Below are 13,788 nucleotides of genomic sequence, written 5' to 3'. Positions count from 1 at the left end.
GAAATGACTTGGGTATCCATCTTTACTTCCACTTTCACTTCCACTGCCACTTCTTCTTCGTGCCTCCAATGGGGTGGGTAACATCTTCCACTTCTTCTTCACGCCTATTTTGAAGTCGTAACTTCATAATATCAATCTGCACTAATTAGAAGCTGCCATGTTATTAAATAGGATTAGAAACTTCCAAATACTCCATTAATTTTAATCAAATTATGTAGGTTGAAGCACAAGTTTCTAGTAAAAATCCATCGTACCATGAGCTATATTAATTGTACGTATCTTTTGTAGGATCGGACAAACGTGGCACAAGGAATTCAAAACCTTTTAAAAGGGTATAAATAAGGAGGTTCGGTGAGAAGCCTAAGACAGAAGTTTGTTTCCTTTCTTTTATTCTAAAGCACAAAAGGCAAAGCTGCTCTGTTTTCATATTCTGAAACATTCACTTTCTTTTCATATGCTTCTCTAAATTCAACTGTTTGACCGAAAAGAAAAATGAAATTCGATCTCGAGAATCCATTATCGAGCTCAAATGAACACGAAAACGACACCGTTTCAGCTCTCTTCGCCGCCGAATCCGATCACATGCCTTCCTTTTTTTCATTCAAATCTACTGACATTCCCTTCTTTATTCGCCGCCACGCCTTTTCTCTTATTTCTCAAGTAAATACAGTTCAAAATCTCTTTCTGTGGATTATTCTTTTTCCTATTTATTTATTTATCTGCAACTAAATTTTGTTTGACTTTGTGATGATTTTTTTGAAGGTACAGTTTTCTTACAATTTAGATCAATTTACTACATATCTCGCTGTCAATTACATTGATCGTTTCCTCTCCAAACAACCAGTTCCGGTAAATCAATCTCATATATGATAGTGTAAAAATATTATTCGCATTATCAATTTTAGTATCTAAGTTAAATTAATGAGAAATTGAAGATCTGATGGAAATCCTGTTGACGTACCTCAGGGGAATAAGCCATGGATTGTACGGATTCTCGCAATTGCTAGCCTTTCACTCGCTGCTAAGATGAGGAGCATCAGCTTGTCTCTCTTCGATTTTCAGGTAATTAAACTGTCAATAATTATAAGATAAAGCTGTTTATCTTATGACAATTTTATCTGATTAATTCAGTGAAACAATTTGAACAGAGAGATGAAGGTTTAATTTTTGATTCGCAATCCATTCAAAGAATGGAGGTTTTGATTCTCACAACGCTTAACTGGCGGTTACGATCCATCACGCCTTTCGCGTTTCTGCAATTTTTCGAGTCATTGTTTGAACTCAGTGAGTCGTCTCTGAGTCAAATTCTCAAAGACCGAGCTACAGATATCATCTTCAGTTCTCATTACGGTATATGTGAAATCTCTGTTTCATTCGTGATTAATTACCATTAATTAATAATTAGATGTAACTTAATCATTGTTTAGTGATGTTGATGTTTGCTTTAATTACAGAGGTTAAGCTTTTTGAGTACAAACAATCAATATTGGCTGCATCGGCGCTACTTTGTGCAGCTCATGAGTTGGTTCCGCAGCAATTTTCTTTTTTCTTAGATGCAGTTTCTAAATGGGAACACATAAATAAAGTAAGATTCTCTTTTATCCATCACTTTAGTTTTAACTTTTTAATGTGTTGTTTATGCTTAGGACTTAAATTATGTAAAACGGGAGAAGAAAGTATATAACGTTCTGCAACCTCAAAGAGAAAGCGATAAAAATAGTCCCTTATGTTTGAGGATAGGTTTAATATAGTTTCTTAAGTATGCATTGAACATTTTTTTATATTTGAATCCGAATACAAATCTGAATATTAAGATGTGTTTTAAGATCTGAATACTAAATGATTATAACTGTTTGTTTTTTAAACATCTGAAGATATAAAATTTTCTTTATTTAAAAATTAATAAATATAAATTCAAATAAAATATTAATTAATCTATTATTCTATCAATAATATATATATGATAATTGGCGGTGGTGATTGCTAAGGGAGGTGCTTGTGAGTGTTGACTAAAGGCGGTGGTTGGTGGTGATTTTGGATGGTGGTGGTTCTAGGTAGTAGCTAGTGGTGATTGATGGCGATAACGATTATGCTTGAGGAAGGTGGTGGTGGGTGGTGATAGTTAATAATAGTGGGTGGCGATGGTTGTGGTTGTGATTGAGGAAGGTGATGGTGGGTGGTGATAATTTATAATGGTGGACGGTACCAGCTATGATTATTGCTGATGATGGGGTGGCTAGTGGTGGTAGTTGAGATGGGTGAGTGTGTGGTTATGGTTGAGGATGATGGTGGTGGTGGTGGTGGTGGTGGTGGGTGGTGGTAGTGGTAGTTGATAATGGTAGGCGATGGCGGCAGTTAGTAATGAATGTAGATGATAGTATCTTAATGAAATTAAGTCTTTGTTATAGATCTTAATCATACAGATTTATTTAGACCCATTAAGTAATTATGAAGTAAAAAAAAAACAAACACGTTTAATGATTAAGATGTGAATGATTAAAATTCAAACTTTAAAAACAAACGCACTTAACGTCTGCGATCTGAATTATTAAGATTCAGACCTCCATTAAATGCAAACAAATAAGGCCTTAATCTTAATAAACATCTTGATATTCAGATGCCTATTCAGATTCGAACATCTTAATCTTAAAAAAAATAAATGAGGCCTTAGTCCTTTTAAGTTTGGCAAAAGTTTAACACTTTTGGTCTTCATCAACTATTTAACAAATTATGTTTGCTAGATTTGATGAAAACAGTAGAGAAAAAAATTCAACCAAACACAAGAAAAGTCTCATCAAATCCTAAAAAATATAACACAAAAACTACATTAGTCATAAAAAAGATACAAAAATATCAAAAATTACACCTCAAAAATATGTATCAGACTCTATAAATGAACGAAAAATAGCAGAAGCTACAAAAATTAGTACCTCCAGACGTGAGTACTTGCTAAGTTACTTTTTTTTCACAGTTCCCGTCAAAATTAACAAATAAAGTTTGTTAAATATTTGACAAGTCCAAAACTGTTAACTTTTGACAACTTAAAGAAACAAAACTACCCAGTACATACTTAAGGGACTACTTTAAACCTATCCTCAAACTTAAGAGACTATTTTTGTCATTATTGTTGTAGACACAAGCTAAATGAAACATAATTCTTTTTAAGTTACAGAATCACATTTTCACGCCTATTTTATTTACTACTTATAGTCAAACTCAGTCTGTATATTGTTTTAATATTTTTAGGACGAACTTCTGAATTGTTGGGAGCTAATGCGGGATGTTACAGATGCTGGGAAGTCCACAATCGACGAAATGTCTTCTATCTCGTTGACCCCAAAAACTGTTCTTGACTATGAAGTTACAAGTCCTCAAAACGAGAACAACAGTAAGAGGCGAAGATTGAGTGGTTTTCGGAATGATCAAACGTTCCATATCTCTCAGCTTTAACATTGGTAAAAGATTGTCTACTAAACATAATTTTCAGATTTGTGTTCAGTCAAAGTAGGGAGATGGGAAATGGCGCAAGGGAAAAGTTAATAGTGTTCGAGTGGGAGAGGTTGTGGTCTAACAGAGATGAAGCATTGGTGATAAATGAACCTTGTGCCAGTGCCTAGCTCAACCCGAAAAGCTAGCTCAAAGGGTGAGGATTGTCCAAGTCATATAAAGAGTCCAATGAACCTATCCATCTCCGACGTAGGATTCCATCAGAAGAAGATATGTTGCTTTGGTGTGAATTTTAGTGGGGTTGTTTGATCTTGGTTGAAGAGATGTTTCTTTCATGTAATTAAAGCAACTCTAGTAAATTCATAGTAATATATGCTTTTTGGGAGTAAACAATATATAATGTTCCCTTTGGGACTGAGACGTGGTTATAGTTATTGTGAACAGTGTTCGCTTTTGTAATTTTCTTTGCTTCTTCCTCCGTAAGAGTCAATTAGTTACTCACTCATTGAAGCACACCTGACAAAGTATTTCTTATGTTTTAATTACATATATCCTATGAAAAACGTTATGTAACTAAAGTCATATTTGTAAATGTACTACACAAACAAATCTCCCGAATATTTTTTTGCCCTTGTGCAACAAAACATCTTTAAATTGATGGTTTACACTAGGTAAATCAGGTTAGGAAGGGAAAGAAATAGTTGAGAGAGAGAGAAGTAGCAACATCAACAAGAAGAAAGGTGTGACAAAAGGATCTCATATGACCAGTTACAATTTGAATAGAAGAAAATGACCCTATAAAGATCTTTCATGTTTTATTTATCGATCACTCGTGTTTTATTTTGCTGATCTCGCACGAAAGAGCATATGATGAAAAAGAACATTTGTAATGGTTAATATAATCGATCTCCCAGCAAGTGTAGTTATGTGGAAAGCTTGAACTGATTTGTACTTCATTTACCTTTCCTCTAAGTTGATACACTAAAAGGTGGAATACTCTGTTCGTATCTAAAAAAATTGCCAGGATCCACTTTGCTCTTCACCTTTGCTAACCTCTCAAAGTTTTCATTGAAATACTTTGCACCCCAAACTTTAGCCTTTGAATATCTATATACTCCATCATTAGTCCCAAAATCAAGATCCCTATAATTGAGATAAGCAGTTCTAGGACAATGTGACAAAAATGGCTTCATTTTCTCATAAAGTTCCCTTAACCATTTAATCTTCTTGCTAGATATACTTTCACTATTATCACCCCAATTCACCATATACTGAATATTGAACAAATTTCCCTTCCTATGAGGAAATGGAAGTTCAGATTCTGAAATTTCATCCAATTTTCCACCCAATGGATCCAATATTATCATAGGTTTTTCTTCTTCCAAAAACAAGTCTTTTATCATTCCCCATACCTCTTCTTGCATTGGAGTTTTCACAAAATCAGACGTCGCCTTTTGGTAATTCTTGGTTTGTGACACCGTATTATTCACTAAAAATTCAATTGAATTGTTCGTTCTCTTAGATGCAAAATACAACGTTGATCGAATCCAGGGTACTTCAAAGCATTCTTTTTTTATGAAGGGCAATTCATTGCAGTTCACAACTGGATCTTGAAAACAATTTTTTGGGTCTAACCCGAATTCGGGGAACGTTTGATTCAATAAAGGGGTTAACTCACTCGCTCTCCCAAGAAATAGGCCTTGAAAAGAAACTTGGACTATTTTTTCATTTCCAAATCCCATGTTTTGAATCAAAACCCTCATAAACAAATCTTTAGGAAATTTATGTGACACATTTTGCCATCTTTGGAGAAGATTTATAGTGTTACCTTCTAATTTTCTACGAACAGTGAAAACAGTAACCTTAGGTGGAATACGTACCAATTTAATTTTCCAAGCTAAAATAACACCAAAACTTGATCCTCCTCCTCCTCTTATAGCCCAAAACATGTCTTCTCCCATTGATTTTTTGTCAAGAATTCTTCCATTGACATCCATAACACGAGCATCGATAATATTATCCGCTGATAGGCCAAATTTCCTCATTAAAGTTCCAATTCCACCACCACTAATAAGTCCACCACTTCCAACACTAGGATATAATCCTCCTGGAAATGCAAGAATTTTACTTTTCTTGGCAATTTCATAATAAAGTTGCCCCATTGTCACACCTGTTTGAATCCAGGCCGTTTCTTCGTTTTTATCTATCCTGATATCATCAAGATTGATTAAATCGAGAATAACGAATTGGGTATTGGTAACAGAGCGAAAAGAGAGACCTTCGTAGTCATGACCGCCACTTTTGACTCTAATTTGTAAGCCAAATTTCTGGCTACAAAGAATAATGGGTTGGATTTCGGATTCGTTTTTAGGGGCAATAATGAAAATTGGATGTGCAAATGATGAATTTAGCCACCTGGGATTTTTCTGTGCATATTCAAGAAGAGATGAATATGTAGGTGAATTTGGAAAGTGTATATGTTTCTTGATATTTTCTGAAGAATGACTATATATACACTGCAGAAACTCTTGTTGAGCATTAGCTTCTATTAATAACAAGAATGAAACTAACAAACATGAAAAAAGTTGAAGTCTTCCCATTTTTCGGAAGAGCTAAAGTTACTAAGTTAAGTTGCTGTTGGAGAACTCGGTATAGGCAATTTTCTGCTTCCGCCTGAATTTGAAAGAACGAAGAAGTAAGAAAATGAGATGACTCTGTCTTGAACTATATCGTAAATGGATCTGCACTATATAGTGAGATGAATAGCTACAAATTAAGGTTACCATTAAAAGAGAGTTGAATAAAATAACTAGCAAAACGTTACAGTCAGACTTGAAATGAATAACTATAAATTAAGGTCAGTATTAACATAGAATTGATTTAAAAATCTAGCAAAACGTTACAGCTAGATTTTAAAGAATGGAATCTTTGACTAAATAAACTGGCACTTGTAACTAAGTTTATTTGAAATTTGGGAAAATACAATATTAGAATATGAACGTGAACCAATATGGTTTTGTCAGTATTATTGAAAAAGTAAAGATAATTAGACATAATATATTTTTGAGCATGAGGAGAATATTGATTATTGAGCTGTCAAGGTCCATTTTGATTTTGGCTGCAAGCTAAATCCTTTAACTTTTATTAATTGTATGTATTAGCTTTATAGAATTTAGCACCTATTTTTGGTTTGTTGCTGGGTTGGCCATGTTGGATTTTAGCAATTTATATGATTATATCTAGTAGAATATCTAGCTCAAGTGGACAGTAATCCACTCTTTACTTTTCTTCTTCCTCGCATCTTAGACTTGTATTAAATTATATCTAATCTTAATTACTAGAAAATTTGAGATTGCATTTGAATATTATTAGCAGGGGCGGCCCAAGAAGATTGGTGGCCTAAAGCCAATTTTTAATTTGAGGCCTTTCAGAAGGAAAAAAATATATCATAACATAAATGATTCATTCCGATGTTCCTACACATAGAACAACACAATTTAGCGCAATTGTTGCATAATAACTCACTTAAACCAACAAAATATAGGACGAGTAATATGCTAAAAGTATAGAATTTTGGCCTAACATCAGTTGTTAATAGTTTCTTTTATAAATAATTTAGTCTCTTCTAAGATATTGTTGATCTTAGATAATAGAACCAAATTCATATAGATATCTCACTAATGATGTCACTCGTAAAATTTAAATAAAGAAAAGTTTTATATTCGCGACAAGAGTTTAAGAGGAGTGATTCTCTTTCATTTTTTGCTCAAACGGTTACATCACTACTAAATTAAAAGTTATCTTGAATTTTTATAAAATATTTTATTTTTTATTTTAACATACCCAATATATTTAGACCCAGCCTCTAAAGATTATTGTGAGATGTATTTGATCCAACTGACCTTAATTAAATATATTGGGTTCGAGTCATGTAGTTAAAAAAAATCCTGTTAAAACATGTTCTCTCTTTTACTAGATCTTACGCGGTACGAATCTAGATTAGTCGGGGTCTCAATACAAATACGAGTAGAAAAACAAAAAAAAAATTGAGACCCTCAAAATCTGGGGGCCTAAAGCCTTTGCTTTAGTGGCTTGACCCTTGGGCCGCCCCTGATTATTAGTAACCTATGATATTAAAAACACCAAACTGTGAGTTACGTTTGAACAATTTATGTTGAGAAGAGAATTTACTGTCAGGTGTTCTTTAATTCGCATTATATCTCTAAAAATAAATTTGACTATTAAAAACAACAATGAAACTTTTATACAAGCGAATGCTTCCCGAGATAATTAATTTCGCGATTAATTATACTGTAATTTTATCCCAATTAAATATGGGATAAACTCTTATTAAATTTAATTTCGACATTAATTATTCTTTATCTCTCCTACCAAACAAGCCCTAAGGTTATTATTTCCAACATAGCATAACATTAGAAATATGGGCGGATGCACGTGGAACGAAGCGGTGGCACGTGACACCACTTTGTCGGAAAATTTTACGAGATATATGTGGTAATATTGTATGAAAATAATAAGATAAAAAAGAAGACTCCATTTGACATATATGGTTGCTTAGTAAATTGGATAAGTTTCTAATTTTGCTCTAAGAGGTAAGACAGAGGCGGATCAAGAAATTAAAGGCGATGGGTGTCACATTTTCTTTAATGTACCCTTTAATTTTGACTATGGAGTTTTTTAGAAACATATATTTTGTTCAGTTCGGTCTATTTCGAATTTATTAAGTCAACTTAATAGGTTTTTGATATGCAAATATGAAAATTACTTCTGAAACAAATAGAATCAACATTTTCAACAAACAATCACATCTCTATTATTAACAACACAAGTTAAAACAATATTTTCACTAGGGGAATCCTTTTCTATATATCAAAAATAAATATTCACAACTAAAATTAATATTAATGTTTTTTATTTAGAGAATCACGCCCTCTCTATTAAAGTTGCACAAGTAAAATAACATCTTCGATAAGGAAATTACACCAATTTAAAATAAGAATAATAGAAAAAGCATCTCTAATAGCTATTATACGCTACATAAGTAAATGTAGAACTAGATAAACTACAAGTTCCAAAAATTGAATCCATAAATTTCATGTTTTTCTTTATGCAATGCGTACCAAATTTTCATTATAATATAGAAGTAAAAAAATTTATGATATAATTAAACAAAAGAAATTTATAAAAAATACATTTGATCTCAATCCAAAATTCTTATCGGGACCCAAGTTTTTAAGTTTTGGAAGAAGAAAACTCACATATATGAGATTAAGAACAATAATTATATTTACAAATCTCATGTTTACACCAAATCATGTCAATATATCATGGTTAAGTGATAAATTAATGTGAGAATGTATATTAATTAACTATAGTTTAGTGTTAACCATATTTGTGAATACATGTCATGTATTTATTGGTGTGCGAGTAAGTATTTACCTCGGAATATGAGCCTTACACGCAAGAAAAACTTGCAAAACACATTTCCAGCCATGACACCTTTGTCTAGTTTGAGACTGTGTGTGACGAGATTAAATATTTAACCTTATTTAAAAAATATTCAACATATGTATATATAAATTTTGCTAATTTAGCGGGTGCCATACCACCCCTCAACTTAAGGGGTGGATCCGCCACTGAGGTAAGAGGTTTGAACCTCTGGGTTGAATTGAACTCATGACCTCTTCTAACTTAAGACTCAACGAAATCAATGGACTAAGGCTATTTCTTTCTAGTAAATATGATAATTAATATTATTTATTTTTCACTCTTCTATAACTATTGACACCACTTTCAAAAATCTAGCATACACCCATGACTAGAAACCTGTTATAAATAAAGAGTCAATCACTATATATATTAGCAGCTTCTCAGAATTTTTCTTTTATTCAACTCTGAGGGAAAATGTAATATGAGTACATTTTTCAGCAACCCGCACGGAATATGCGAATTTGCTTATTTTCCGAACTCTTTCATATTCTTTTTTATTTATTTCACATTAGATACAACTTTTACATAAAGAACAGAACATCCAAAGAGCACATTACACGTATATAAAGTTGATTACAATATACTTAAATCACATTAAATTGAGATAATTTGCAGTCACAGGCTTAAACACATGGGAAGCAGAAGTCTCAATTAGTTCCAATTGCCATTTCATCAAATGCATATAAATAATCCAATCTCCATTTCCTTTAGGACTTGGCATTGGCATCACATATCCTGATTTTCCTGCCCATGGAAAATGATATGACCAGAAAACTGGCTCACCCCATCCGAAATCTATCTCTCTGGCTGGAAATTGTTGCCCCGATGATACTACCACGGCGGGCCCATCGTCGTCCGTGGCGTATATTTTCGTCACGGCCGGTTCAGGACGATGGGCCTCAACCCAATCTATCAATCCAAGAAAATGTTCGCGTGTTACTGCTTTTTCTATAATCTCATGAATTGCATTTGCCACCCAACTCAACGACTTCTCTTTTAGCTCCTCAATTTTCTTGTTTCCAAATGGGATGGAGAGAACATTGCCAAAATACCCTTTTAGTAATTTTTCTTGATTATCATCTCCGTTACTCAATCTAGTCCTACCATCAACAATGATACCAAACCTGAAATTCTTGGAATTCGACGTTTCTTTAATTCCACATGCAATTGTTTTCCACAGGAAAGCGCTGAATGATTCAAGTTTAGACCTCTGAAATTTCGTGCTTTTTTGGTCACGATTGGCTAGTGATTGAAGGTGGTTGATTTTCTCCCCCGTGACATAGTAAATTCTACTTATTGCTTGATCGTTAGGGTTTAGGGTTTCGGGTTTTATGAGTGGTATGGTTGGTATTGGTACGTACAAGCCATCGATTGAGTCATCGTAGTAACCAGGATGTCGAGGAAAAAGGAACGATTTACGGAAAGATGGGAGCTGAGTGAGTGGTTTGGATTGAGCTAATTCAGACCATGATACAAGAAACAAGTTGGCTGAATATGCATCAGCAACTCGATGATCAAATGCGCAACCCACAACTAGTCCTCCACATTTGAGTTGTGTAACCTGCAGTGAAACATTGGGTAAAACTGCAAGAAATAAAATAAAACAAGAGGAAAGAGGACAAAAGGTAGTGGTAAGGACTGCGTACACGCTATCCTCCTCAAACCCTACATGTGACATTTCACTGAATTTATTAATTTTTTTGTTATTATCGTTTAACAATATCACATAAAATGGGACGGAGGGATTATTACATATAGATTAGGTATGTTACTGATCCATATTTAAAGAGTTAAATTTTGTATACCAAAAAATTTAAAAGTTTTCTTTCACTGTCAAGTTACTTAAATCTATTTACCAATGTTTATAGTAAGTTGTATCGGTAACTTAACAAATAACTAATAAACACGAGGAAAATCAAATAAACATATTCAATTGGAGATACGAGTAATTCCTCAATTTTCTTCTTCTTTTGCGTGTCAACTTTGTATATATGAATGGACAAAACGTTCTCACGAAAGAAAAATAAAGAATGGCTAAAACGACTGCATATAATTTAATTTAGTTTCTATATATATATATATCGAAGTTCTTTTCTTTCTTTCTTTCTTAAACTTATCGTTCACTAGCAAAATAAATTTGGATAAAGTAAGGGTAGCATTGAGACATAATCTTTTAGTTTTCCTCCATTCTCATAGGGGTGAGAAGTGAGAACGTGTTATTGAGAAATGTCAATTGACCAAATTTGTGATCATTTTAATTTTCATTCTCCTTATTGTTTTCTCACCTCAGAAGTATCTAAATGGGATGTGGTTTTTAAGTTTTCATTATTACTACTGAATATTCTAGGAAACCGAAAAGGGCTATGAAAAGAAGGAAAAATTGAGGCGGATGCAGGAGTTGAAGTTTATTTTTTCTTAATAACGAATTCAAGTCAATATACAATAATAATTGTGCTTAATTAAATATTTTTATATATTTATTTGAATTTTTTAATACATATACAAGATCAAAACAAAATATACTGAATTTACGTAAACCGTAACTTACGTGCTAGATTCGCCCCAAGTAAAGAACAAGGGCTTCAGAGGCAAGAGTTCTCTAATTTTGTAAAACCGTATATTGCCTTCCGAAAATGGGAAGAAAATCTATGAATTCTTTCATATAAAACATCTAAGAATTGAAGATGAGAGAAGAAATATCAAATAAGTGTTACAAATAGAATATAATATAGTGATAAAGCAAAAATTACAGGATATGGCGCCTTTGGATTAATTTAGATTTGCAAACGATATAATTATTCATATATAGTTGATCTAGGATTTTAAGATCATGGGTGCACATATGACTTTGACATAAAATTAATGCTTGTCATAATGTCATTAACGTTAAAAGATTTAGTATTTTATGATTATTATTAGCTTTAAAAATGTTATTCAAAGAGATAATTAACTATAATCCTGCTAAATTAAATTTATTTTTTGATTAATATTATCAATCATACTTTGTATAAGTATTAATGCCGTGAAAACTAAAACTAGTCCAAGTTTTAGAATAAAAAGAAGCACGAAAATATCAAAAAGTTTTGGAGCATATGGTTGTCTTCCCATTTTGTTTAGGTTGTCTTAAACGATGAAGTCTGTCATATTTTGATGATCCTACTGGTTAATCATATTAGGTATTTGTACAGTTCCATGCACGACTAGGAAGTTCCATAAAAAGAAAACTGAAAAACAGGAAAAATACACGAGTATATTAAACATGATCACTTGCACATAAATTACTACTTTGGTTATTAAAGCTAGATTAGTAAATAAAATTAGCTATCTTGTTTCTTTTTTTCTTCTTAGTTTTTTCCCCCGGATTTAGATGTTCCTTATTCATTTTCTCACTGGTCAATGAAGAATATTTTCATTATTTTGTCTTTGTTAAGTTGAAAGGCAGCCTTGACGCAAAGGTAAGTGACCAGAAGATCACGGTTCAAGTCGTGGAAGTGACATCTTGCGGAAATGGAAGATAAGACTGCGTACAATAGACCAGAAATGAATTCAGGATTTAACAAATGTTTGGTGATCTTCTTAATATATAAACAGGATCTGAGTAAAAACTACTATATTCTTGTGAACCCATCCCGTACGCTATACTCTAGATCCATCACTGTAGTAGACTCAATGATGGTCCGATCTATGCTCGGACCATGCACATATAAGAGGAGTTTAATGCATCGGTTTTTTTTATTTTTAATTTTTTGTGTGTCTTTGTTAAGTTGGGATATTAAGAGGTCACATGCATGAAAAAAAAAGGGAGAAATTATGCATTAAGATACAGTACCTGAACAGCTAGTACACCATGCTTCTTCTTTGGAACAAGATTTCCCTCTATACTCTCATCTGGATTATAAAAATTAATCTCTTTGAGCTCAACATCAGCAAAAGCTTCTGTAAAATTGACTCCACTATTGTTGCAAAGAACCTCAGGTTCTCCAGCTAAGTTCTGAACTATCTCTCCAGCAAATGCATAATAAGAAACTAATGTTTCAGCCAAAGAAGCTTTGAGAATTCTAACCGTTGAACCAAATTCTAATTTGGTTGTCACTGAAATGAGATTTTGATAACAGAAAATAACTCCAACATCCAATGGAGGCAATAGCAAGTCAAGATTGGACAGTGGTAGCCAATGCTCTTGTATTGGCAAAACTGCTGCCACCAATTCAGTGTTGCTCATCTTTAGATTGAAGTTTCTTTTTGTAGTTATCTCTTTTATACACATTTTTCTTTTTATTTAATTTTTCTCTTTCTTTTGTGGGGTTTTGGGTTTTTTTTTTGTGGGGGGGGGGGAGGGGGGGCTTGGAGAAATTTAGAAATATAAGGTTCTTGATAGCTTGTGTAGTGGTGTGTGTTTAATTTAGTGTGATAGAAATAAACATTGGAGAGCTGTATTTATAAGGTTCAAATGTTGGGTGAGATAATAATTAGTTAATAATAATAGGATTGGTGTTATCCATTTGTACAAGTGTGAGGTGATGGATGGAAACACACATAGAAGAGCTGTATTTAATTTAGGGTTTAATTTATATATACATTAGTGTAAACAATTCTTTACACTACCAAATCGCACAAAAGATATCTACAGGCAACCCTTAAACTCTTTAATATATGGAATTTAACTTCTATGTACATTGATAGTCTAAAAGATCATTTTTACACTATTAGGCCATTAAAAGATAACAACATGTCCATAAAAAGTGTAATTAGTGACTTGGAAATTAAGGTAAGTAACATGCTGTAACACGTTCAAATACATTGAAAATATAAATTTTTATTATACTATTA

General features: G+C 32.8%; 3 protein-coding genes across 4 annotated transcripts; 1 reads left to right on the top strand and 2 right to left on the bottom strand.

The window, feature by feature from the left end:
• The first annotated feature begins 360 nt into the window (after positions 1–360).
• LOC104098647 (putative cyclin-D6-1) lies at positions 361–3,962 on the top strand. Of its 2 annotated transcripts, none has more exons than XM_009605431.4 (6): positions 361–660; positions 769–849; positions 967–1,062; positions 1,149–1,350; positions 1,455–1,585; positions 3,247–3,962. In XM_009605431.4, the coding sequence occupies exons 1-6, from the start codon at positions 493–495 to the stop codon at positions 3,448–3,450; spliced, it is 882 nt and encodes a 293-aa protein (XP_009603726.1). In that variant the 5' UTR covers positions 361–492; the 3' UTR covers positions 3,451–3,962. The 2 variants fall into 2 exon arrangements, with proteins under 2 accessions (XP_009603726.1, XP_009603725.1); XM_009605430.4 differs by having other exon boundaries at positions 362–660; positions 763–849.
• Positions 3,963–4,318: 356 nt separating this feature from the next.
• Positions 4,319–6,173, bottom strand: LOC104098646 (berberine bridge enzyme-like 22). The gene has a single exon (XM_009605429.4). It carries the CDS (start codon positions 6,045–6,047, stop codon positions 4,416–4,418), a length of 1,632 nt encoding a protein of 543 aa, XP_009603724.1. The 5' UTR covers positions 6,048–6,173; the 3' UTR covers positions 4,319–4,415.
• Positions 6,174–9,335: 3,162 nt separating this feature from the next.
• LOC104098648 (coniferyl alcohol acyltransferase-like) lies at positions 9,336–13,280 on the bottom strand. The gene is made up of 2 exons (XM_009605434.4): positions 12,788–13,280; positions 9,336–10,519 (listed from the first exon to the last, which is right to left on the bottom strand). The coding sequence occupies exons 1-2, from the start codon at positions 13,223–13,225 to the stop codon at positions 9,548–9,550; spliced, it is 1,410 nt and encodes a 469-aa protein (XP_009603729.1). The 5' UTR covers positions 13,226–13,280; the 3' UTR covers positions 9,336–9,547.
• Positions 13,281–13,788: the final 508 nt, after the last annotated feature.

Source organism: Nicotiana tomentosiformis, chromosome 9 (genome assembly GCF_000390325.3).
Source record: "Nicotiana tomentosiformis chromosome 9, ASM39032v3, whole genome shotgun sequence".
Taxonomy (NCBI): domain Eukaryota; kingdom Viridiplantae; phylum Streptophyta; class Magnoliopsida; order Solanales; family Solanaceae; genus Nicotiana; species Nicotiana tomentosiformis.
Note: the sequence above shows the minus strand (reverse complement) of the source record. Positions and strands in the feature narration are given on the sequence as shown.

What these genes read in the sequence shown, in the direction of transcription:
- LOC104098648 (XM_009605434.4), bottom strand. Translation starts at nt 13,225, where the DNA reads ATGTGTATAAAAGAGATAACTACAAAAAGAAACTTCAATCTAAAGATG. An exon ending in ATGGTGTACTAGCTGTTCAG is followed by an intron (nt 10,520 to 12,787) that starts GTACTGTATCTT and finishes GTTTCACTGCAG; the next exon opens with GTTACACAACTCAAATGTGG.
- LOC104098647 (XM_009605430.4), top strand. Translation starts at nt 493, where the DNA reads ATGAAATTCGATCTCGAGAATCCATTATCGAGCTCAAATGAACACGAA. An exon ending in CCTTTTCTCTTATTTCTCAA is followed by an intron (nt 661 to 762) that starts GTAAATACAGTT and finishes ATTTTTTTGAAG; the next exon opens with GTACAGTTTTCTTACAATTT. An exon ending in AATGGGAACACATAAATAAA is followed by an intron (nt 1,586 to 3,246) that starts GTAAGATTCTCT and finishes TAATATTTTTAG; the next exon opens with GACGAACTTCTGAATTGTTG.
- LOC104098646 (XM_009605429.4), bottom strand. Translation starts at nt 6,047, where the DNA reads ATGGGAAGACTTCAACTTTTTTCATGTTTGTTAGTTTCATTCTTGTTA.